The sequence below is a fragment of the Cydia amplana genome, chromosome 16 (genome assembly GCF_948474715.1).
Source record: "Cydia amplana chromosome 16, ilCydAmpl1.1, whole genome shotgun sequence".
NCBI classification, from domain to species: Eukaryota; Metazoa; Arthropoda; class Insecta; order Lepidoptera; family Tortricidae; genus Cydia; species Cydia amplana.
In genome coordinates, this window is record NC_086084.1 from 10,857,442 (window position 1) to 10,879,342 (window position 21,901).

The 21,901-nt window shown below is 36.9% G+C and overlaps 2 protein-coding genes across 2 annotated transcripts; both read right to left on the reverse strand.

The window, feature by feature from the left end:
• Nucleotides 1-627: 627 nt before the first annotated feature.
• LOC134655210 (ejaculatory bulb-specific protein 3-like) lies at nucleotides 628-1,209 on the reverse strand. Its single transcript, XM_063510659.1, has 2 exons — nucleotides 1,029-1,209; nucleotides 628-864 (listed from the first exon to the last, which is right to left on the reverse strand). The coding sequence occupies exons 1-2, from the start codon at nucleotides 1,207-1,209 to the stop codon at nucleotides 686-688; spliced, it is 360 nt and encodes a 119-aa protein (XP_063366729.1). The 3' UTR covers nucleotides 628-685.
• A 7,289-nt stretch (nucleotides 1,210-8,498) lies between these two features.
• On the reverse strand, nucleotides 8,499-17,200 carry LOC134655360 (uncharacterized). Its single transcript, XM_063510809.1, has 5 exons — nucleotides 16,987-17,200; nucleotides 16,195-16,378; nucleotides 11,847-11,925; nucleotides 11,193-11,391; nucleotides 8,499-8,706 (listed from the first exon to the last, which is right to left on the reverse strand). The coding sequence occupies exons 1-5, from the start codon at nucleotides 17,168-17,170 to the stop codon at nucleotides 8,519-8,521; spliced, it is 834 nt and encodes a 277-aa protein (XP_063366879.1). The 5' UTR covers nucleotides 17,171-17,200; the 3' UTR covers nucleotides 8,499-8,518.
• Between the last annotated feature and the right edge of the window lie 4,701 nt (nucleotides 17,201-21,901).

A 21,901-nucleotide genomic window follows, 5' to 3' on the forward strand; every position in this document is an offset into this window, starting at 1 on the left:
GCTACTTCGTTTGCGTAATATGATAAAAACTATCCTGTTCTTCCTCGGGCCTCAAACTCAAACATCTGCAAAGCGTAAACTCTAGTGAACGGAAAAATCGTATAAATATTAATATATTTTTTGTTCGTACGAGTAGGTATACTCCGATATTCTACTCATATGTCTTTTAAAGGTGCTTCAAAATCCTTACAGTCGTTTTCCAGAACTGATTTATAACAATGTACGGAACCATAAAGAGGATCTATTTTTTTTTCATAAACAAATTAACTTATTAAGCATGATAACAATCCTACTCACGTTTAAGGTAAAAATCTTATCCTCCCCACTGATGTCATTGACTATCCACTTTAAACTATCGCGTTTTGTACACATATCAGTACACATCAACGTTTGTGTATTGTCGGTCCGTAATGTCCGTATATAGGTAATTTTAAGTAAGGTAAAATCAACCTAGTTATTAATTATCAATCTTTCTTTCATGGGACTAGTTTGCCGAGCAGACCCTGAGGTCCGGTAGGATGCAACCGGGAAAAGCGGTAAGATATTTAAGAAGGGTTACATATGGCAGAGTTATAAAAGATAATTTCTTATTAAATAATAAACAGGATTTAATTAAACAAGATCATTAAAAACATACGCGTTTATTACGCCTGTAACATTATTGGGGCATATCGAGTGCCATAATTTATGCAATAGCCTTATCCAACGGTCCAAAATACTTGTTTTCTGGGTCGAACATCTGCCTGAAGACTTCGTAGTCGGCGGGGGCCTTTTCCTTCAAGCCAGCAAGGAATTTCTTCAGGATAACCTTCTGTGGCGCCGAGCATTTAGCACACGCATGCTGTATCCCATGGGGCAGATCAGCTGGAAAAAAAAATGTTTTATGCCATGACGGTAGCAAACTAGCCTGCGGTCCTCATGATGATATCGACGCTTGTAATTCTAACTGTCATGGCGTGGCATGTCTACTATTTTTGACGCATCTGATACGCTAATACTTTGGATACTGGCTTTACAACTTCACTTACCCTTAGCGATGGCTTGGACCTTATCACACGGGCCCTTGTCCACGAAACAGTTGAACCAGGCCTTAAGCGACTCCGGGTTGCTGACCACCGCGTCGATGTCCAGGTTGTCGTTCGCCGGGTTGTAGCTGGCCTGGCCCACAGCAAGTAAGAGCGATGTAGTAAGAGCGATGAAGAGTTTCATTCTGGATGGCTGTGGGAAAAATATTAAGTAAGGTAGGTATTTAAAGGCTGTCTAGAGTTAGATCAAGATAAGTTGGCACCGATTTTGATAGCCCAGGCTGTGCAAGTGGTATTTGAAACGTCATACTTCTGTAGTGTGTGCATGACGTAGTACACGTGAAAATGAAATTATGACGTTTAAATAATCCTTGCACAGTTTGGGCTATCATAATCGCTTCTGACTTAGCTTGGTCTAACTCTAACACGCATACTGGAAGACAGTGTGTGAATGTTTCCAACTGACTAGGTGGACCGGCCATTAAGTTAAGAATTAAAGATCGCAAAAAACCGTTGGATGAATTGTGCACGGCTAATTGTTCTTTGTCTTTCAACTTATATGATGATGATTTAAGAGGCCGGTATCGATTTTAGTCGCAAAAATGTAAAATTTATAGATTTAGTCGATGAAATTGTACACCTTTGTTACGTTATAGATATAACCAATTACTGGTATCTACTAGCACGTCTTCTTATCTTGCACTTTTACAAATCATTTTAATGAAAACAGACTCACTAAGTAATAGTAATGATTTTTTTCTGATGGACGTTTAGGTAAACGCGCGTAAAGCACTGATTTTGTCGATCTTATTTGTAAATTTTGTAAGGTTTGGACTGCTAAAATGGTAATTATATAATATTACACATATCTTGTACTCCACCTTTAATAGACTACATTTTTGTTATATGATATTGAACAAGAGTAAATGAAAGTTAGACGAAATCAATTTTCACCAGAAATTACTTCAAAACAAGTGACAATTTTTCGTGAAAATCGACTTAATTTCAACGTAATTTTGATACTTAAATAATCTTAGACATCATTTTGTATACTTTACCACTATAATTTTTTGATGAAATTTTTAGAAACTGCCCCTTCTCGTCATATATTGCCGGTGACGCACGCTCGGGACCTCATTATTAAAAGGCAAGAAGACGTGCTAATAGAAACCAATAGGTACTTGTTATTTAGATAACACACACAACACACAAACACACAACGTAACAAATGATGTACGATTTCAACGACTAAATCTATCAATTTTACATTTTGGCTCTAAAATCGTTAACGGGCTCTTAACGGTCGTCTGCCAAATTGTTAATTGAAAGAACAGACAATTTAAATAAATTGAATTTATGCTGATTATAAAAAAAATAAACCTCATCTCACCTGCAACAGCATAGGAAGATTGATCTATTTGCTTCTTCCAGCCTTTTTATATGTGATTTAATTCTTGCCCACGGCCCGATTCGAACTTTAAGATACGTCAATTATTAGATCTAGATCTTGCCACCACGGCCTCTCATGCAGCCATAGCGCTGGAAGGATCCCTCGCCACGCCAGCCTCAACGACGTCATCCGAAGGGCCCTTGTCAGTGCCAAGGTACGGTCGGTCCTCAAGCGCAACGGGCCGGCCAGGGTCGATGGCAAGAGGCCTGACGGAATGACGCTGGTGCCTTGGAGTATGGGTCGGCCACTTGTCTGGGACCCTGCGTAGATACCCTGGCGCCGTCCCATATTCCAACCACCAAATTTGGCGCTGGTGCGGCCGCATCCTCTGCCGAAAGCCTCAAACATCGCAAATATGCGACACTAGGTAGTAGTTACATATTTGCGGCGTTTGGGGTGGAAACCCAGGGGCCGTGGGGACCTAGCGCGCGTAGCCTCTATGAGGAGCTGTCAAAGCGCCTTATAGAGGCTTCTGGTGACCAGGCTAGAGGGCTGGCCAATATTTTGCCCAGCGGATCAGCATTGCCATCCAGCGGGACAATGCGGCCAGCCTTCTGGGTACCCTACCCAGCGACTACGACTTAGGGCATTTTTTTTATTTTAAGTAAGTATTATTTATTATGCTATGAATAATGTTATTTAATTTACGTTTCACTGATTTAAACTTTCACGATTTTTACACATTATTAAATTGTACAACGGGACTTAATCGCGTATCTAAGTTTTAAGATTTACCTCCGATGTTTCGGGACGGCGTTGTCCCCGTGGTCTCGGAGAAGATAACGCCGTCCTCGAAACGTCGGCGGTAAATCTTAAAACTTAGATACGCGATTAAGTCCCGTTGTACAATTTAATAATATTTACGTTCTTCAAACAAAAACGTCACTTTTGACACTGACATATCTAATCCATATCGTTTCTAGATCTATTAATTGACGTATCTTAAAGTTAGAATCGGGCAGCTAGAGTCTACTCAAGGTTAGTTAGTTTTATAAAGTAAAAGTATATTTAAATTTTTAAAGATATGAATATAAATTGAAGCGTTCAGTCATGACCAGAATGATTAAGTTATTTTTCTTATAAATAAGTTTTTGGCAAAAATTTCATTTTTGGTACACGCTTTTAACGCTGACTGTACTTTTCTTACGACAGACAACTAATACTCATCGAGACAATTCTAAAAACCCCTAACACAATTAGGTTGCGTTGTTTCATCACAGAGTTCCTATGGCCACCTCCTGTCTCCATCATCAGATCAGTTCGATGGTACCTACCATAATATTGCATTGTCACCCGACTTACATGTGTATGCAAAATTTCAGCTCAATCGGAAACCGGGAAGTGGATCAAATTTAACTTGCAAGATTCCATTATTTCCATTACATTATGCATAGTTACATACAGGTCGACCTAATAAAAGCGTGTTAAAAAGAGACACAGATCTTAGTAAACTACCTGCCTATTTACTAATTTAACAAAGTTGGGTTGATACAAGGGAATTCATTATCAAGTTAGTGTGAAGGTGACCAGAACGGCTACCGCGAAAACCGAAATTGGCAAATTGCGGGGATCTTTCTCTTTTACTCCAATGAAGGCGTAAATTAGAGTGAAAGAGAAAAATGCCCGCAATTTGCGAACTTTTATTTACGAAGTTATAGCCCTGCTTAGACATTGTAGTTGGGTCGTGATAGGTATTGAAATACAGATAGATATGTATATGCTTATACTAGCTTCTGCCGGCTACGTCGTCTGCGTATGATGATGATGATGGTTGATAAAATCTATCCTATGTCCTTCCTCGGGGCTCAAACACTATCTCCATGACAACTTTCAAATCGGTTTAGCGGTTTAAGCGTGAAGACGTAGCAGACAGACTTACTTACGAATTTAAAGATTTTTATACATCATGCAGTTAGGCTGAAGAGTTGGGGCTATAGTCTAGTTGTTTTGTTAAATTCCATCATAGGGACTATTCCGTCTACTAGCGTTTTTCTCGAACAACGAACAAAATTGATAATTTCATCGACAAAGCAGCGATTGCTTTTATTTTCAGGTTTCAGCAATAGATGTTTTTTTTCCTACGATTAAAATCAAGAGATACCTATACGCTCGTGGACGGAATAGTTCCTATGACGGAATTAGCCACCTTACCTCTTTTAGGGCGACAAGTCGACAACATCTGCAAAGCGTAAATTAGCTAACGGAAAAATCATATAAATATTTTTCAATTTTTTTGTTCGTACAGTATATTCCGATATACTACTCATTTCTTTTAAATTAGGTGCTTCTAAATCCTTAAGGATGACTCACGTTAGACCGGGCCGTGTCCAGGCCGGAGCTTCCGGGGCTTCGTTTTCTATGGAGATCATCACGTGATCACCTGTCATCTGTCATAGAAAAGTAAGCGCCGGAAGCTCCGGCCCGGACACGGCCCGGTCGGCTCGGTCTAACGTGAGTCATCCTTTACAGTCGTTTTCCAGAACGATTGCGAGTTATAAATATGTACGGAACCATTATAAAGAGGATACATTTTTCCATAAACAAATCTACCTAGTAACACGTATTAACATAAATATTAAGCATGATAATCTGCCACACGTTTAAGGAAAAATTATTACTTATCTCAAATGGTCATCTCATTTTAGTGTAGGTAATCTTTAGAAGATCATGGCTGTGGTTATTTTAGACCGCATTTAAGAGTAATGAAATAGTATTTTATACAAGAGTGATATAATGGAAAGCTTTTCAGTCGAGTACCGTGTTAAGGTCACGAAGCTTTCTGAATCGGCTATCACGTGTTAATTTGAAATGTAGACTTCAGATGAAAATTAGGTCATAGACCAAATAATCTATGGAGTCAAACAGGCCCCCAAAATACCCAAAATTTCCACGCAATAAATCATCATCATCATCAGCATATTAGCCTTTTATCGCCCACTGCTGAGCATAGGCCTCTCTTCGAGTACGCCACTTATCCCGGTCCTGAGCCAATCTCATCCAGAAGTGTCCCGCAATCTTCCGAATATCGTCTACCCAACGGACGCCAGGCACTTCTTTCGTCTGTAAGCGGCCACCACTCCGTTAACATTTTGGCCCACCTGCCATCACTCTGCCTGGCAACATGTCCCGCCCAGCTCCATTTAAGTTTGTACGCAATAAGTACTTACTTACTCATTATATTTTACCGGTAATACTTTGGTTTTTTGAGTCGTGATAGCCAAGATGCTTGTTTGTCAGTGGCTGTCAGTGGGTGTCCTCCCGTCGGAGAGTAAACATCTCAAAAGTACACAACACTCACAAGTAAAAAAATACTACAAGAATACCTCATTTTGCAGTCATTTTGGCGCCGAAATCAAATCAAGTATGTACCTAAATAAACAATATTCTAAGTTCTAACGTTACTTTATTACAAGTAACTAAATTGAAGATAAGTATACTTATATGTAATTTGGCAAAATATCCTAGAGGCGTATATAGTCATTAGTGAAGTGACACGCTATTTGGTACTTTATCGATATTGAATGCTTCCTGGCATGCTAGAAGTATGAACATACGATGTAAATATAGCACGCACACGAATATTGAAGAAATGAAATGTGACCCATTTGCTAATCTGGGTTCAAGTGTCCGGCCACAGCGCACAGTATTCTTTTGCTTTGTCACTTTCGCCAGTCTCCCGTAGGTACCTAGTACCTACTTCATGCGCGAAGTGAACATACTAACATATTGTTTTTTTTTTCTGTGCACTACAAAATGCAGTGCATAGTTTAATAATCTGAAAATTGTTCTAATAGTTGTCTGCCTAAGCAACAAGGTAGGGTCGACTACAAAGTGATGTATCCGATTTTTCACCTTATTACAAGGCAGTAAGGTGAAAAAGTGGATACATCTCTTTGTAGTCGACTGTACTAGTATAGTTTTACCGTGGCGCAAGTTTAAATTCTTAAATGCATGTACTTTTTTTGGTATGCCAATCTATGAGATGATCTAAATTCTAATCTAAAGGCAGTTAACATTTCGAGTAGGATAATCGAAAAACTTTACAGCCATATTTCTCCTAGCAGTGATTAAGGTACAACATATAATCAAATATATCAGGCGCCTTGCTTCTTGTAGCTTGAGTAGCTTCTATCGCCGCTGAAGGTGCCTTTGTGTCAATTTCCTTGATAAAACGATTGACAGATTTAACGTCATAATCGCGCCAGTAATGCAGCGGCGAACGTTTATCAAGAAAATTGACAGATCCAACACTTTCAACTTTCAACAGTTTCAACTTGCAACCGCTTTACACATTTTAACTCCTGACACTACTCACTTAAGGCCATTACCACTGACTTAATATAAAAGAAATAGACACACAAAGCAGAACAAAAACGTCAAGAAATGTGGATCCCAATGACGTTTCGCACCATTTGCATTGATGATAAAAACGCTTACGTAAATTTTGAGTCAAGATAAATGTTTCGTACAGAAAAGAGCTTAATGTCGTAAGCATTAAGTGTCAAATTTGCAAACATTAAGTACCAACACTGTTAAAAAATTTAGTCCGATGGCACTAAACGTAACGTATTTACGTCAAACAACGTCAAACGAGAATAATGAACGAATGGAGTCACTTTGGTACACTTTAATATGTATTACTGTACAGGAAAACCAATTGAAGTAATAAATAAAACAAATTTAATTTAATCGGGAGCTCCAATAAAATTCGTGGTTCAAATTCAAACAAATTAAATTTTTTATTCGTAAGTATACGTCTTTAAATACTAACTTCCTTGAAATAAATTCTACTTATTAAATAACTGTGTATTTAAGATCTACATTTACTCATAGCACGGGTGAACGGGGACATTTAGGTACTGATTGGATTTTTTTTTATAAAGTCTACCTATACTTTATAAAAAAAATCCTGTGGTTGTCACTGTGTTCAGACAGGTTTAGCAATTACAGTTAATCGATATAAGCCCTTATTGGTGGTGTATATGTCGGAAACAGGGAAATGGGCCGAACACACAAGTGCCGTTTTGCCTTGTTTAAAACTGCATCACCCCTATCTCTTGCTATAATTAAATAGCAGTCCACTTTGCACGTCGCATAGGTTTCCTTGGAAATCTTGAATTTAAACATAATATTATTCCTTATGAATTCTATATAAAAATATAAAAAAATATTGACCGCACATCGACTTATTAGATTTTTGTTCCTTGACATCCCTTCTTTGGTACTAACAAATTAATTTATTCAAAACCATAAAATTACCACCAGATTACATAAATTATGTAATGCTATCCAAAGAACTAACCGAAAGAAATACATTCCATCCTTTTTCCTTGTTTTATCATTGTAATTTTTACATATTTTAACGGCACATTTCGTAATTGTTGACAACTTCACATTTGAGCGTTTCAGACAAGACTAAACGAAAAAGTAATGCATGATCTGTTTTGACGTTACTTTTGTGGGGCCATTTTTGGCGGCTGATTGGGTATCCAGTTCTTTATACTATATCAATGGCCATTACAGAAGCATTACAGTGTTGAGCTAACGGCAAAGCGGTACTTACCTTTACCTACACAAATTGTGTAGTCCAGTAGGTAACTAAGAAAATAAATATTAGATACATTATTAGACTTTGACCCTGCCGATGGAATATTTTTATGTAGGTACCTACTTCCCGGAGCATCCCAAATCCTACTACGCTTACGAGTAGTACAAATTATTTATTTCGACAGGATAGTATAAAAGGTAATAAAACAAAATCTCTAAACTTTAAAGTACGCACTTTATTTACAAAACATTAAATCACAGTAACGCTTTGATTCTTTACATCCATCGATAATCACGAAATTCCATGAAATTGTCTAAAGTTGTCCCGTACAAACGCAAATTTTCTGAAGATTTTCAGGTATAGGAGTTATCTTTTTTATGACAAATGTTCAAAACTAAGTCCAGAAAAATAATCATGAAAAAGAAGTTCTAAAACGCGAAATAAAATGCGTTCTTTCGGGACAGCCGGTGGAATTCTTCTAAATGTCCAGCTGTTCTAGTCTGATGAGGCCAGGAACTTGCCGAAGGACTCCTTGTACTTGCCCTCAGGGTCGTGGAGTTTTACCAGCTGCTCCCACTCGTCGGGGAGCTGCTTCTGAACCGCTCTGATGACGGTGCGGACGATCTGGCGCTGCTTGGGGGTGCACTTGGCGCACGTCGTCGCTACCGCCTCCGGGAGGACCTCTGATAATCAGAAAGGGAAACATGTTGGACATTTTCGGTAATAGTAACTAAGGCTCACTTGCACTATTCCACTAACCCGGGTTTAACCGCTTAAACCTGGAGTTACTATGGTTACCAGTACATGTTGACACTGGGTTAACGGTTTAACCGCTTAAGCCCGGGTTAGTGGGATGGTGCAAGTGGGCCTTATTAATATAACCTTGAAAGAATCAAAAAACTCCCACCCGTGAAGTAAGGGCACAGGTTATTAATTTAAATACCGTAAACCGGGGTTACTTTGATTTTCGGGTCGACTTTGATAACAACTTCCAATCGTTACTAAAGTGCTTGTTTTAACTATTTGAAAAACACCTTAGCAGTTATTTTTTCTTAATTGACAACACTGATAGTTGCTTCACCGCATAGTGACGGGATGTGCATGTATTACTATTATATTGTTTAGAAAAAAAACATAAAAATGAGTACACTTTTCTACCTGATTTTATTAGCTGAAAAACTTTGTGTCAATAATTATTACAATGTTATTTTATGGTTAATCAGACGTTAATCAGTATTTATTCGTGAGTTTGAAAAAAAAATATCCCAAATTCGACAATCTATACATGCGCACGTAGTCGAGGAATCCATGGCTCGGGGTGTCCTTGATCACCTATATGTGGTAAAATTGATCAAAATGAACTACTCAATGATGCACTCGCAGATATAATGGTGAGTACAAAATCTATTCCTGCTGCATCGCAAGCATATAAGGTTCCTTATAGAACATTATACAATAAGTATAAAGTAAAGGGAAACATAATATATCAAAAACCCGCGCACGGACCAAATTTACTGAAACTGAAAAGCGTGCAATTCGAAAATCTCTTGCTAAGTGCGATGATAAGTCAAGTTCTTACGTTATAATAAGTAAATAATCTAATAAAGCGCTTAAAATTATTAATTTGTAGCATTTGTATGTGATCAAAGTAGCCCCACACCTTAAAAAGACATATAACTTAAAAAGTACCTACTTATACGATTTTAATTTTTATATTTTTTACGGCCTTTTTAGCGGGTTTACTTTAGATTGTCAGTGAAAAAAGTAGTGGTTTCAAAGTAACCCCATTCTTAATATAACTTTGATCGCGTTGTTTTTATTTATTTTTGATGAAACTATAAGTCCTAATTTTTTTTATTTGGCAGGCTGAGAGAAGAGAAAAACCGGATTATTATATTTTTTTTTTCATATTTTTACGCATATTAGGATAGTCAAAAAATGATGCCAAACTCAAAAAGCGGCCAAGTGCGAGTCGGACTCGCCCATGAAGGGTTCCGTATTTAGGCGATTTATGACGTATTAAAAAAAAACTACTTACTAGATCTCGTTCAAACCAATTTTCGGTGGAAGTTTACATGGTAATGTACATCGTATATTTTTTTTAGTTTTATCATTCTCTTATTTTAGAAGTTACAGGGGGGGGGACACACATTTTACCACTTTGGAAGTGTCTCTCGCGCAAACTATTCAGTTTAGAAAAAAATGAAACCTCAATATCATTTTTGAAGACCTATCCATAGATACCCCACACGTATGGGTTTGATGAAAAAAAAAAATTTTGAGTTTCAGTTCGAAGTATGGGGAACCCCAAAAAATTATTGTTTTTTTTTATTTTTGTGTGAAAATCTTAATGCGGTTCACAGAATACATCTACTTACCAAGTTTCAACAGTATAGTTCTTATAGTTTCGGAGAAAAGTGGCTGTGACATACGGACGGACAGACAGACGGACAGACAGACGGACAGACAGACATGACGAATCTATAAGGGTTCCGTTTTTTGCCATTTGGCTACGGAACCCTAAAAATTGATCAAAGTACCCCGGTTTACGGTAAATGCGGTTGTAAATTGACTGGCACAGAACAAATGCATAACCCGCACTAGTATAAGAATTAGGGCCAGTTGCACCAACCACAATTAGCGGAATGATCAAAATCTCTCAGCAGTGACCATTGCAGCAGTGAGCATTTAATAACCGGAGTCGCCTTTATGACAATTCTGCTAATTTTTGTATGGACTGACGTGTCAGATAAAGACCCAAATTTGACGTGCCTGCAAAACTCGGCAGAATGTTTTGTACATAAAATGATAGACAAGCCGTCTCCAATTTAAGTGATTCTTGAGGAAGGTTTAGGTGTACATAATTTGTTAACCCGTGCGAAGCCGGGGCGGGTAGTAATAATTAAAGGTAAGCTACTCTAAAGTAGCCGACGTAGCACTGACAGCCGCTAAGCTTAAATGGGACTGGGCCGGACACATCTGCCGTATGCCAAAGACTTGTGGACCAAGAAAACTACCGAGTGGACACCGAACATAGTGCTGCGTAACGGCAGACCTCGGGAAGATTCGGGAAGATTGCCATAGAACGAGACGCGTGGAAGAAAGAGAGGTAGGCCTTTGCCCAGCAGTGGGACACAACAGGCTAACAAATAAATATAAAATAAGTTACTCTTAAAACTGGCTCCTTCGGCGGTGCAGCTGCCCTTGCTGAGTAGGCACTTCGTATACGCCTTCATCAGCCGAGGGTTCTCAACCAACGTCTGCACGTCAAAGTTGTCGTATTTGGAGTCGTAGTGGTCGCCGTCAGGACGCGCGAACGCTACCGCCGCTAGCACGGAGAGGACTACTAACAGCTTCATGCTTGGGTACTGGAAAATAAGCACTTAGTTTATTATAGGATACAAATTCACAATTCAATTCATTGTGGTTTCTTGGCTATTACTAGAAGTACAGTCAGCAGCAGAACCTACTAAGCGGGCGAGGTGTTGAAAATTACCTTGACGCGCTCTTATTCTCTTAACAATAAAGTCGCGTCAAGATCATTTTGAACACTTCGCCCGCTTAGAAACTATTGCTGTTGACTGTACCTAGAGGTCAGGTCGTTTTTAGTTGCGTCGTTAACTTGGAGTATATAACCAAACGGAGTAGCCATTAACAGGCGTTCCCCTCTGTCGTAACTCTATGCCCAATGATCATACACATTGTATGGAGTGACATTTATCTGACACAGCTATTTTTAAGCTAAGACCGTTTACAAGTTTGTAATAATATAAGAATAGCAATTTAGCATCTCTTTTTGCTTGTTTATTGTTTGACCTCTCACCCGATAAATTGACGTTGAGAAAACGTACGTAGGTGACAAATTGACAATACTGTGATAAAATACAATTTTAAATGAACTCCTTTATATACGTGGGTACTTACGTAGTGAAGTAATAACAAAATGCAAGAAATCTTGAATTGTAATGAGCTTGTTTATTCTCGCACCCATTAAAAAAAATATTAGGTATTTCCAATGATCAGCCAAAAAATGATATAATATATGGTAGGAATAACTACAGTGTTGCTGTATATTACAATCTAGCACTTTCGTTTAAGTGGTAGGTAAAGTCTATTTTTTTATTCGGTAGACTAAAATGACATTTCATACTTAGTATGAAATGAGACATGATGTTCATACTATAAAATGTCATTTTAGTCTACATATAGTAGGTATACATATACCTACTATATGTATACCGCCTTTTAGAGCAATCAATTCTAGGTGAGTCCTGGCAACAATCATAGAATGCAAGTTTTTCACTTGCAGTCTATGGGAACCCAAGGTCCACTGGCACACGGCCACCCCGTTCCAATAATGTGGTCGGTAGAGAGAAGTATAAAACAGTGTGTCTCAATAAAAGATAAATATGAATATATTTTCACACTTACCTACTTAAAACTGTCGCCGCAAATGTACAAGTTAAACTGATTATCCAATTGTTTGTATAAGCTTTATATATTTCTCGCTTAAGTATTGATCCTTGAGCCGTGTTCATATGAGCATCCGAGCACGTCACAACATAATGAACATATCTTGTTGACTGACACTAGAAAAACTAAATGATTAATTCAGAGATAACCATTAAAAACTCATATCATTTTCATTTGCTTCCAAGTTTAATCTCTAAACTTAAGTGAATAAAGTCGAGTTTAAATTGGCGTTATTAGTAAAATAAGTATTCTGGAAGTATTTCTTGGTATTTTTAAAAACCTACAGTCGGTAAACAAAGTGTTTTTGGGTGTTTTTTGTATCCTCTTTGACACGTATGATGTAGGTATGATTGTACAATGTTCTTTTACAGGGACAAATAATTACTTACGTAGTTTATTAATGTTTTATGATTTTTCACGACATAAAGTGATTCACAGTGATGCTCGTATAGAACCAGGCTATTGTGTTTGCGGTTCAAAGATCATAAATCATAATATGTGTGATTTATTGCTTTCTGTTAGAATTATTTTTGTTACAACTGATTTATATAGTTTTATGTACAAAGTACATTTTAAGGATGTGTTAAGACGTTTATTTTAGTTAATTGTACAAAACAAAAAAATATTAAATAATAAATATTAGGTATATTTTCGCTAGTTGACTAGGTAAGGGTTTACCTTGTCAACTAGCAAAAATATGTATATGTAGTCGGTAAAGATGACGGTCACACTTGACTGAGGAGTACTATTACTTATTCTGTGGTTGAATAGTCGCAATATGAAATTTGCATTCTAGGTATCTACATAACCCAAATTCATACACAGTATGATTGCCATTACCTACGTTAAAAGTGTCAAGTAAGGATTTAGTCAACATTGCTTAAATAGGTAAAACCTACATTTGGAAATTCTGAAAACAACTAAGGTGAAATGTGAGGGACATAATATTATCTCATCGTCTATAGCAGCGGTTCTCAATCTTTTTTTTGACGGAACCCTTTTGGAAAGCGAAATACTTGATGGAACCCTACAATAAAACAATAGTTTTAAGAAGTGTATTTTTTTATTAATAAGCATAATAATTATGCTTATTTTATTATTCTAAATTATTCTAAATTCTTGCGAAACCCCTGCAGGGGTATCGCGGAACCCTAGGGTTCCGCGGAACACACTTTGAGAATGGCTGGTCTATAGCATAGCAGCAGGCGTATTTTGGATGGCTTTATCCACGTGATAAAATAACTGTCACTTTTTAACACCGCGGGATAGAAAGTGACGGATACCGTTTTATCAACGCTGTCACGTAGACCATCATATCCGTACCTACTGGGCTGGTTAATCAGAAACATAACAGTCATAATTATTTGGTTTATTCAAGGTTTTAGAGATGACTGTACTTTTAAGAGTCATCTGTTTTTACAAAACCCAATGAAGTTTTTTTTACCTTCGGTCTTCATCATCAGTATAGCTTAGCAGTAGGTACCTACCATAAGACCATAACATTGCATTATTACCAAATTTACGCAGGAATAGGTATTAAGTTTCAACTTAATCAAACACCAGAAAAGTTTATATTAAACAATATATATTATAGGACAAACCTGCTGGAGCAACCTATGTACCCAAGTACCTACAAGCAAGTGACCTTGACTTATAATAAACTTGTTTTCGAACTCGCCTTATGATCTAATTAAATTTTTTCCTTAACGAAACAGTTTGGTTTATTTATTTCCTCAAAAGCACTAGCAGAAGATCTTGATATTCTTATTTAAATCCGATATATGCGACTGAAAGTACATAGCTAAATAATAAGTCTTAGGTACTGGCCAAAGTAAGTAAAAGTTATAGGTAAGCAAATAACCAGTTAGACCTCAGTCCTCAAGCTTGACATGTTGTGTTGTGTCTTAAAAAAATATCACTTGCAAAATATTCATTTATTTCAAATTAAAAACAAAAAACACCTCCAAAATAAATAAACAAAAATAACTTAATAACTTAAAAAGTACCTGTGATGTTCATAGTAGAATTTCATTTCTCTGACAACAAAATTTCCATAGTTATTAATCATAAAACGCGGGCGATAAGTTTTTATCCCTCGGTTTTCCCTTTGATCGGTATGTCGCAGGGAAATGATCAAAACAGAGATTTGAACAAATCTCTAAGGGATATGATCAAATCACGCAGGATGTTAAAATGGCGAATCCATATCATCATTTCCCTAGAAAAATTCAGTCATTTGACCAAATCACTGACTCTGTTTAGTGAAAAGACAAAATCGGCCAATAAACGAGAAACGCTTTTTCATTTCACTAGATTTGTTTAGGAATTTGACAAAATCCCTAACCACGATAGTAAGTTGACGAAACGAACTTAAAAAGTCAACTAGTTTTATTTTTATCATTTCGCTAAACAGGTTTAGTGAAATGATAAAGTGGTTATTTGATTAAATATCTGAACGGTTTAGTGAAATGACGAAAGCAAGTACAGAATACAACAGTTTACTCTCTACAGTTAAGCGATTTGATCAAATCTCTGACTAGATTAAGTGAAATTTTTTGAAAATATCGGCGGAAAAAATGTTTAAAAAATAACTGCTGTCTATGTTTTTCTAATAATTATCTGGTGCTTTATTTCGTGCACGGTGTGAAATAATTAATTTGAAGTAGAAGAAAGTACCTACTCAATTAAAATTACGTTAACGCATTTGTAGCTTCGTTTTTCATTACCGTCAAAACTGGCAACTTTACCATCAGAAGGTAACTTTACCATAGTCTATTGTTGTAAGAAAGTATAGTATAGTTATAATAATTAAAAAGACAATCCCTATTCTCGTATTCGATTAAAATAGCTGGTTTAATAAACAACTTTGATGCCTACAGTACCTACTATTGACATTTTATTTTACCATTTCACTTAATCTAGTCAGAGATTTGATCAAATCGCTTAACTATAAACTGTTGTATTCTCTACTTGCTTTTGTCATTTCACTAAACCGTTCAGAGATTTAATCAAATAACCATATACCATCTTCCAGTTGAGACTTTATCATTTCACTAAACCTGTTTAACGAAATGATAAAACTAGTTGACTTTTCGAGTTCGTTTCGTCAACTTACTGTCGTGGTTAGGGATTTTGTCAAATTCCTAAACAAATCTAGTGAAATGAAAAAGCGTTTCGCGTTTATTGGCCGATTTTGTCTTTTCACTAAACAGAGTCAGTGATTTGGTCAAATGACTGATTTTTTCTAGGGAAATGATGATATGGATTCGCTATTTTAACATCCTGCGTGATTTGATCATATCCCTTAGAGATTTGTTCAAATCTCTGTTTTGATCATTTCCCTGCGACAGGTATACGTTTAGCACAACATACATTAAGTACATTTTTGTTCAAAGAAGCTGCAGAGATAGTAGACCCTTCTGCAAACAAATTTACTTTACAGAGGAGGTCAGTTATCTCTGCAGCTGACTGTACCTATTTTTCTAATATGTACCTATTTGGTGAAGTAGTCGCTGCACTTATCTACGCAGCATACTAAGTTACGCTAACAGGAGAAGTCTAAGCTCCTCTTGACGTGGCTAAAAGAATCGGTACAGCACGCAGTAGGTATACCTATCGTCTGTTATCACACTGATTCCTTTCACGCAGTCAGGAAGGGCCTTAGTATAGGTGATATTAATATGTCTGCTTTGGCTTAGTCAGATTCGTTGAGGAATTTGTTGAAGGCGTCATGGTACTCGTTGTTGGGGTCTTCCTTGGCGGCCAGCTCCTTCCACAGCTCAGGCAGCTTGGCCTGAAAGCCCTTGGTCACAATTCGGATGAGGTTGCGTTGCTTCGGCGAGCATTTTGCGCAGCTCGTCTTTAGGGCGTCAGGGATGAGTTCTGTAGAAATAAGGACTGGTAAGTTAAGTAGGTAACGTAGGAGGTAAATACCTGCTGACAGGAAATCCTGTCAGTTCTGTCAAATCTCTGAACAATCTCTGAATAAGTTGTCGTCATTATTCTTCGAAGATCTACAGTCAAAGCGCATTTAAATGACAATTTGTACAAGAAATCTTCTTCTTGCCCTTAATCCCAACTTCATTTGGGATCGGGCCTTCTTGTGCATTTGCGCCAGGCCGGTCTGTCCTGGGTTGTCAACAATGGGATATTATGGATTTTTAGGTCCCTTTTGACAATTTGTACAAGAAATATTTTCAAAATTTTCATACCAGGAAACAGTACTTAACATACCAGGAACTGTGGCTCTTTAGCCACTATAGTTCTCGGCCCAAACCTTCCTATACATACACTTACGACTCAAATGGCGAGCTCTACTGCATGTCTTGCGGCCGGAAGTTTAAAACAAAGCTCGGTTTCGCAAGTCACGTTCGAGCCCATGCACGTCAGTATTTACAGAATACATGATTTGTCCGGGTGTCGCCGTCGACGGATACGTCTGGGAGGACATCATCATCATCATCACCATCATAGTTAAAGAGTCAACTTACTCTTGAAGTCGCTCCCCTCAACAGTGCAAGGCCCCTTGTCTAAGAAGCAGTTCCCGTAGCTCTTCAGTAGACGCACGTTGTCGACCAGCTCTTGTACATCGAAGTCGTCATATCGAGTGCTGTAACCCTCATCAGGACGCGCCGCTGCCAGCGCCAGTACACACAGCACTAGTACTACCTTCATGATTATTCTGAAAAATTAAATGTAGGTACTTTTACTTCTGCATTCGATTTCCAGATTCGTATGCTTATAAAGCTTTGTTATAATTATAAAGTCAATATTATTATGCAGTTTTGTGTTAGTTACGTTGAGAGCATAATATGCTGATAATTTATCTGAAATTGGGCTGCGTCTGGTTTACTTCTTCAGTTTTTTTATTACATTTCAAAAACAATTAGATCAGAACCTATTTAATACTTAGTGATTAAGGTACTTAATTTATTTTCTTACAACATTGATTTGTCAAACAATTTACGTGGGTATATTGCTAAAACTGAAGCAAACAATTCTAAAAGCACATCGTACAAACTAAAAAATTTAAAATCGACTTACCTGTAATTGTTTGAATCCTTTATGACCTATATCACCTCCCTGTCCTATAACACTACTGACCCAACAATCTACTTGAAACCTTATATATTAAGCACTCAAGTAAATACATGGCCAACTAAATTGGTCGGCAAACTGAACGTGGGTAAATAAGGTAATGTCCATTATCAAATGCTGACGCGAAATATCGGCTAAGTTATGTTATGGTACGTGTCAAGATTCGATACGTACGCAGATCTGCAAGGTTTGCATTTGCACAGACGTGATAATTGATATATTATATTTGTGACATTTCTTAAATGTTGTTAGAGCTCTGTAGCATACAGTTTAGTTAGGGTTCCGTGCCCGAAGGGTGACCATCGGATTACTAAGTTTACGCTTTTGGTCCGTCCATCTGTCTGTCAGCGGGCTCTGTCTCAAAAACCGTTATAGTATAAAGATTATTGGTAGCCAAAAACCTTGGACCGCGAAACGCGAGCGAAACATTGGTCGTTTTTAGGGTTGGGGCTCCCATACAACAAACGTGATTTTTGTGCAGTTTTTTGCGTAATAGTACCTATGAAACCCTTCGTGCGCGAGTCCAACTTATTATTCAGTAGGTATAAGTACAATTTTGGTTCCTATTTCTACCATGATCGAAATAATTATTTGATCAAGTAGGTATTTATCAAAATATAAATAACATGACAATAACAATAAGCATTGGAGATAAGGATCATTAAGGTTCGTTGCCAGTTTCCAACAAAATCTTACGGCTGTTATTTATCAAGTATTAAACGATTCTCCGAATTCGTGTTGACTTTGTTTTGACTGCGATAGGTATTTAACTGATCAAGAATAGCTTATAAATGCGTGATACAGTAGTAAACATGTTATGTAAGTTGAATTAAAGAAAAACCGGACAAGTGCGAGTCGGATTCACCCACCGAGGGTTTCGTAAAAATATAACTATTTTTTATTAATTTTTTTAATTTTTACAAATTTACAGTTTTCCGATTTTTTCCTGTATTTGTACTGTAAGACGATATTACTTGCCAAATTACATACGTAGTTCTAGGTCAACGGGAAGGACCCTATCAATAGTATCAATTTTGATTCCCTTGAGAATGTCGAAGTACCTAATACGTTTTTGCGGCATAAACGGCCGTATCTTTTTTTTACTTTAACTTAGAAGTTTGATTTTTTTCACAGCTTCTTGAGACCGTAGACCTGAGTTGATGGTTTAAATACTTTAAATTATAACTGGATACCTCTACGCGTACGCAAGATAAAGGGTATTGATAGACAGACGGACGGAGGGAGGGACAGGTGAGACTGACATTTTGACAAACAACAAATAAAAAAGTAATTAAGTAAGTATTTTTTAAATATTTTTAGGTAAGTACTTAATTATGTCAAAATTTTAACTGCGGATTAGCTATTGATGAACAATGTACGTACTTACAGCCTGTTAAGGTCGGAAGAACGAACGCAAAAGGTCATGTAAAACAAAATCTGTAAAAATTAAACTAATATTTGCAAGACTTTTAAAAGTATTGTATGTAATTTGTAGTGTAATAATATATCAATGTCTCCTAAAAAAATTGTTTGACGATTATTGGTGTTTAGATGGCTCGGTATGCTCTTAGTATTGCGGTAGGCGCTTACTGTATAACATTGTCATAATATACAGTATATGACAATGTATCAGAACGAAAGGCAAAGAAAGAGATCCATTAATGTTTAGGTCATATTGAGCAACTTTTACTATGGGACCAACCCCGAAATCGCGGAAAAAAAATTGACTCTCCCATAGGAAATTTCAACATCAGACCAGCAAAATGTATGAAACATCCAAATTTTTTCCGCGTTTTCCGGGTTAGTCCCATAGTAAAAGTTGCTCAGTATGACCTAAACATTAACGGGTCTCTTTCTTTGCCTTTCGTTTTGATACATACTGTATATTGTATGATTCTATATTAGAAATAATTTACGTAAGAGTAAGTACCTAGTTTGAAGGCAATCCGTTTCAAATATTTAATTTATTGATGAAAATGTAAACTCTAGTTATAAATTCATATTTTTTTATTGCAACCATGGTACAGTACAATAGGTAAGTATATATGTCAAGTATAATATACAATGTTTCACATGACCCCTGTAAGGTCACAGCATATCATAGCTTACACATGTAGTCATCAAATATAACTTTTTTTCGTGAACCATTTTAGCCATATTTCCTTTATCGCGTATTGTACTAATACTCTGACAGCTTCAAGATAATCTAAGAGCGGCATGTGATGTGGTCAGGGGCGTAGACTAGGAATCCTCTAGACGGAGTTTAGAGCAATTATTTCATGAAACCGATGCTGCCAAAAATACTGGGGAGCAGGGGACGAGGTCAGCGAGTCCCGTGCCGTGATTGGTCCGTTCAAAGACACGGACGTCACACAAAGACACTTTGACTCGAAAATGGAGTAAAACTACCGTATATTTGTGGCAGAGGGGGTAGCACTACTATGCTCAGTCTGGAGGATGTCTTGTCTGTGGGTCAGGGGTTATCCGTATGTTTAAATAAGTAAATATTGACTATTATCTCGTTATAAAAGATTTGTTGATCCTCTGTAGTCACAGATTAATATTTGTGTTCGAGCAATACGCATTTATAGCCATGAACAAAATCACTGTAAGTACTTTAGTAAAATTACATTGAAAATATAAACATTCGGCTGTTAAGGGTTGATAATTGGTAGAATTTTATTTATGCGATGAACATAGCAAATTGTTCGAAATTATTTGTATGAGTATTGCAAAATACTACTGATTTTTTAGGTACCTACGGTTATTTGTAGTTTATTGTCAATGAATTGTTTTATATGACATATACGGTAGGTATACATAAATAATTATATCATTTAAAAATCTTGACCTAGAAACGGCGGTTTGTGATAATTTTCGTTAGAATTTATATTTTAATTTGTAGTTTTTGTGTAAGTTTTAGGACTTTAGCAAAAAATATTGTTTAGTGTATATTTAATAACCACTTAATTAACCTATAAATTAATTAATTGTTTCCAGTTCATTTTGCTGCTGGTTGCTTTGTTCGCGATCACGACGGCGCATCCTCAAGGTAAAATATTTTATTAATAATCCAATTAAAATACAATATATTAAGTTTTTATTTATATTCAATTATTTTCATTGTTTGTACCTCCAAATACGTCACAATAGACAGGTAGGTTTTAATCAAAAATTTAAGTCAGTAATTAATTGCGGTCTTAACACCTGCTGCCTAGACTACATATTAATGTAAAAGATACTTTCGATATAGATTTCAATTTGTTGAAACCAATATGTATCCCCAACTTTGATACAGGCAGTTCTAGACTACGTCGAGAACAGGTCGATATACAGGGTGCTTCTTGTAACAGGAGCAATAAATTAAACTAAAGGCTGTACTCCTCAAACTGACCAACATTTGTTCAGCAACTTTTAAAAATTATGAATCCTTTACACTTCCTCTTTTTCATACAAAATAAATATTGCCTTCAATGTACGCTGACATCAGTGTGTTTGACGTTGCTTGTCACGCTTTAAACATAACAAAATTTGCAATACATTGCGTCTTAGAATAAACTTTTTATTTTCAAAAGTTGCTGAACAAATGGTGGTCAGTTTGAGGAGTACAGCCTACAGTTTAATTTATTGCTCCAGGAAGCTCCCTGTATAATAGGTAACATTAATAACAAATGAATTTCAACGACTTAGATTTACATATGATTATGAATTAGTGCTTTGTGCAACTGTACCCAAGTAATTGCCAGACCTGAAATAACTGGCAACGGATGCAAATTTTAAGTTCGCGACTGCGTAAGTATACTATTTTTTTTTATCTGCAGTCAACTCAAACTGTCCATCAGGGATGTTGCGAACATCCGCATCCGCAACTGCGGAACTTCCGCATTATTTTCAACATCCGCATCTGCATCCGCATCCGCATAAAATCGATGTGGAGCTTATGCGGAAGCGGATGTCGAACAAGTCGGTACAGGAACGTCTTAGCGGCGGCGTAAGTGCTAGGTAATTTCGTCATTACCTATAATGAAATCGTCTAGATTCAGAATAGTCGACCAAGTTACTGTTTATTAAATATAACGCACCTATAGTCTTGCTCAAATACTAAACGCTTCGTTTTTTTTTAATAAAAAAATACTAAAAATGTAATATTTGACGTTTTCTAAGTACCTAATCTTGACATCCGCGGATGTGAGCCTTTAAATATCCGCATCCGCATCCGCATCCGCGGATGTCAAAAAATCTGCATCCGCAACATCCCTGCTGTCCATCATACGGCCAAGGGGTCTTCGATAACTAAAATTATAAAGG

Coding starts and splice junctions, on each gene's coding strand:
- LOC134655210 (XM_063510659.1), bottom strand. CDS start 1,209: ATGAAACTCTTCATCGCTCTTACTACATCGCTCTTACTTGCTGTGGGC. Junction 865..1,028: donor GGTCCAAGCCATCGCTAAGG/GTAAGTGAAGTT, acceptor TTTTTTTTCCAG/CTGATCTGCCCCATGGGATA.
- LOC134655360 (XM_063510809.1), bottom strand. CDS start 17,170: ATGAAGGTAGTACTAGTGCTGTGTGTACTGGCGCTGGCAGCGGCGCGT. Junction 16,379..16,986: donor TGAGGGGAGCGACTTCAAGA/GTAAGTTGACTC, acceptor TTATTTCTACAG/AACTCATCCCTGACGCCCTA. Junction 11,926..16,194: donor AAATTCCTCAACGAATCTGA/CTAAGCCAAAGC, acceptor ACGTATATAAAG/GAGTTCATTTAAAATTGTAT.